Raw genomic sequence first — 3,680 nt, 5'->3', positions numbered from 1 at the left:
AACTTGATAGACCCTTGCTAGCTTTAATAGATTTATGAACAAGAGACTTTATGCACAAATCAACTCAACTTTATCAATTCGAGCATTTCATATATTTGATATAAACTTATTCATCCAAAATTACAGAGATAAGTAAACATTTAAATGCATGGTTTGTACATATCATATTTGAAAACCCTATATCATCATCACTATCATCTCTAAAATAATATTACACAACATCATATAGACTAACATTATATATCCATAATCACAAAAGGTGCATCACGAAAGATCCCATGGATGGCCATATACATATATCATATTTAGAAACCCACATCGTCATTGTACGTCATCATCTGCTGCAGATGACGAAGCCTTCTATTTGGTAACCCGTCCAAGGGGGAAAGAGAACGCTGCAATTCCCACACATAGGGCCCATTGTTTTAGATCCAGCCTTCCCATATGAGAGAAAACCGGCATAATCTCCATGAATGCTACTTGCAGGATAACAATGGCTGCAACAAGGACCCAAAACATGTTATTCTCCATTCTTCCATATTGGATTCCTCTAGCATTGATCAACACCATGACCTGGCAACTCACGTAACAATTGAAGATCATGGCTTCCAAGACCTTTTGATTTGTGCCCAGAATCCATTTCCCCTTGAAGTAAAGGATCAATACAACAGCGATTTGGTAGCAAGCTTGAACAACTATGTTTCTCCACACCCTCTTGGTTAAATATTGAAATCCTTTTTCACCAAATTTTGGTGGGTCCATTGCAATCTCTGTAATTGGTGGTGGCTGTGCCAGAGCCAAGGCACCAAAAATGTCCATAATTAGGTTAACCCACAAGAGCTCCAAAAGCCCAATTGGCTCCCGCATGTTGGAAAGTAGAAGAATGTAGTTTATGGTGAAGGCAGAAATATTGAGAGTGAGCTGCAACTGCACAAACTTTTGGATGTTGTTGCAGACACACCTTCCAAACCCTAAAATGGGAAAGATATCAGTGACAGATTTCTGGCCCATTATGATGACATCCGAGGCCTCCTTGGCCAATTCTCCAACATTTTCACCCACTGAAAACCCTAAATCTGCTTCTTCAAGCACCGGAGAGTCCCTCGAAGAGGATCCGGCAACAGCAACGATTTGGCCTTTCTTCTTTAGGCGCTGCAACAACAGCAGCTTATCGGACGGGGAGGAGCCGGCCATTACAAGGATTCGATCTGCCATGTTTAATTGGTCTTTTTGGGAGAGGTTTCGAAATTCTGAAGCTCTTTCAATGACTATTCCGTCTTCCACGTGAATTCGAGACTTGTTGGCCTTGAAAGTTTCAGTGTTCAGATCATCATCTACAACCAGCTTGATATCTATGCCATATTCTTTACACGCTTCCATATTCAAGTTCACTAATTCGCTGGTTTTTCCCAAGAAAATAGTGGTGATCAAGCCCAGTGTTGCAGAAGCTGCAAGTTTTTGGACTTTGGCTTGATACAGCTCCATTAGTTTCCCTGCTGCATAAGCTAGAGAGAGAGAGATTCCCCAAGGCAACCCATCTCTTGAAGAAAAGATCAATAAGCAAATCATTGCAACCAAGCGATAATACCTGAACCCTTGCTTCATCATTAGTTTTGTGAACTCCTCCATTATCTCCTCGACTGTGTCCTTCACCCCTATGGGATCGGGATTGTGATCTTTACCGCATTCGATAGATCCCCAGACAAAGCATTTCATCGCTTGCACTGCGAGATAAAGCAGTAAGGCAATCAACCAGACCGTTTCCAAGCGAGAGTTCATCTTCCGACTGGAAATCTCCAGTTTGGATGGCTCGTTTTGGTGGCGAAAACTCAGTGATTTTGTCAGCTTGCTCTTCTCTGTGTTCTTCCCAACTGATGTCACCAGCATCCGGCAGTTCCCTTCCGCCACCTTGAAACGATAAATAAAATAAATTGGTCATCACCTCAAAATCAGAAAATTATCTGCTTCAAAATAAATATGATCTTATGGCTGTGAATACTGAGTGTGTAGGGATGTCTCCATGCCCAATGGCACTTTCTGAATTCTGATTTAACAATTCTGTTATTGCTACTCACCTTTGCACCCGCGAACAAAGATGTCTGATTCCGGTACCCATCACACCGATCATCATCCAGCTTTAAAGAATCGCAGGCGTCGATCAGCAGCCCGTCGGCCGGGACACAATCGCCGGGCTCCAGACAGATTACGTCACCAACTACCACTTCAGGAACTGGTAGCAGATGAACTTTCCCACTTCTAAAAATCTTCACAATTTTTTTCGCTTTCCTGGGCAACCGCCTTGTCTTTCTAGCCTTCACAAACCTGAAAATGGCCCCAAAGTTGACCGCTATTAGTATGGGAAGAAGTACAATGGCCCCATCAAGAAACCCTTCTCGAAGCCCATTCCTTTTGATCCCAATCACAGTAGAGAGCGCTGCACAGCACAGCAAGAGGATAATTGGTGAATCTTTGAGAGCTTCGAGAATGAGTTGGTGGAATCCTTTGGCGTCGACAAGAGAAGACCGATATTCCAAAGTGTTGGATCCGAATACTAGGGTTCTTCGGATGAGGTCTGCAGAGGTTCCAGATATTCCAGAATCAATGTTGGTGTCTAAAGCAGCAACAATTTCAGTGATGTTGTTGGCTTGAACCAGTTCTTCCAGTCTTTTTGGGCTTATTGTGAAGGAATTGGAGGAGGAGGCATCTTCCATTGTTTCAGCAACTCGGGATTGTCTAAACTTGGGCCCAAGAACCGGACATGAATGGATTGAAGATAATGGAGCGGCCATGAAATGAGAAACTGAGAGACGATTATTGGCTAGGGTAGAGAGAGGTAATTGAAGAGAGGCTTGAATGGAGCCTTAAAAAAGAAGAGGAGAATGAATCCGGGGCCAAGTGTGAGTGAAAGCGCTTCATCACAAAAAGAATAGATGAGAAAATGACAAAGATACACCCTAAAGTACACCGAGTAGTGTCCTATTTTCCTCCCTCCCTCCTCTTACTTTCCTTTCTATTTTCATTTCCTTTGCCCCCTGTACTCCCTAATAGGGCGTACCTTCACCTTCTCTCCCTTATTTAATATTTTGTTTTGTCACCTTCACCTTCACCTTCACCTTCGCCTTTTCTCTCTTATTTAATATTTTCAAGTTTCCTCCATTTACACGTAGATCTATGTAAAAGGAGTCATTTTACAAGGGCCAACTAACCTACCAAATTGCTCACAGAAAGGAGATAAAAAGACGATTTTGCCCTTGCTCACTTTGCAAATTTGCAAAGCGGGCCACTGCCCCCGCCCTTGTTGCTGCTCGTCCCCTGCCATGCCCGCCACCCTCGCCTCGCCTCACCCCCGTTGCTTTTTTTCCATCGCCACCTAGCCTCGCATTTCCTCGTTGACAATCAATGCAGCGACTGTTGGTGAGGTGAGGCGACGATGGCAGGGAGACGACGGCTACGAGGCGCGGCGACGGGCATGGCAGGAGAGACGAGGAGCAGCAGCAGCGGCGAGGTGGAGGGAGATCTTTAGAGAGAGAGAGAAAGAGAGAGAAGGACGAAGAGCGAAGGAGAGACAAAGAGAGAATGAGAGAACTTAGAAAAGGATGAAGGCGATGGTGGAGGGGGACTTGGGGTTCCACACCCGCATGTGTGAGGGAGGGGGGGTTCACAGTTCGGTTCAGGCGCCA

General features: G+C 44.5%; 1 protein-coding gene across 1 annotated transcript; it reads right to left on the bottom strand.

The window, feature by feature from the left end:
• Positions 1 to 360: 360 nt before the first annotated feature.
• On the bottom strand, positions 361 to 2,711 carry LOC127792328 (putative calcium-transporting ATPase 13, plasma membrane-type). Its single transcript, XM_052322789.1, has 2 exons — positions 2,076 to 2,711; positions 361 to 1,908 (listed from the first exon to the last, which is right to left on the bottom strand). The coding sequence occupies exons 1-2, from the start codon at positions 2,709 to 2,711 to the stop codon at positions 361 to 363; spliced, it is 2,184 nt and encodes a 727-aa protein (XP_052178749.1).
• Between the last annotated feature and the right edge of the window lie 969 nt (positions 2,712 to 3,680).

Source organism: Diospyros lotus, chromosome 15 (assembly GCF_014633365.1).
Source record: "Diospyros lotus cultivar Yz01 chromosome 15, ASM1463336v1, whole genome shotgun sequence".
Classification (NCBI taxonomy): Eukaryota; Viridiplantae; Streptophyta; class Magnoliopsida; order Ericales; family Ebenaceae; genus Diospyros; species Diospyros lotus.
The sequence above is the reverse complement of the archived record's forward strand: the minus strand, read 5'-3'. Positions and strand labels throughout refer to the sequence as shown.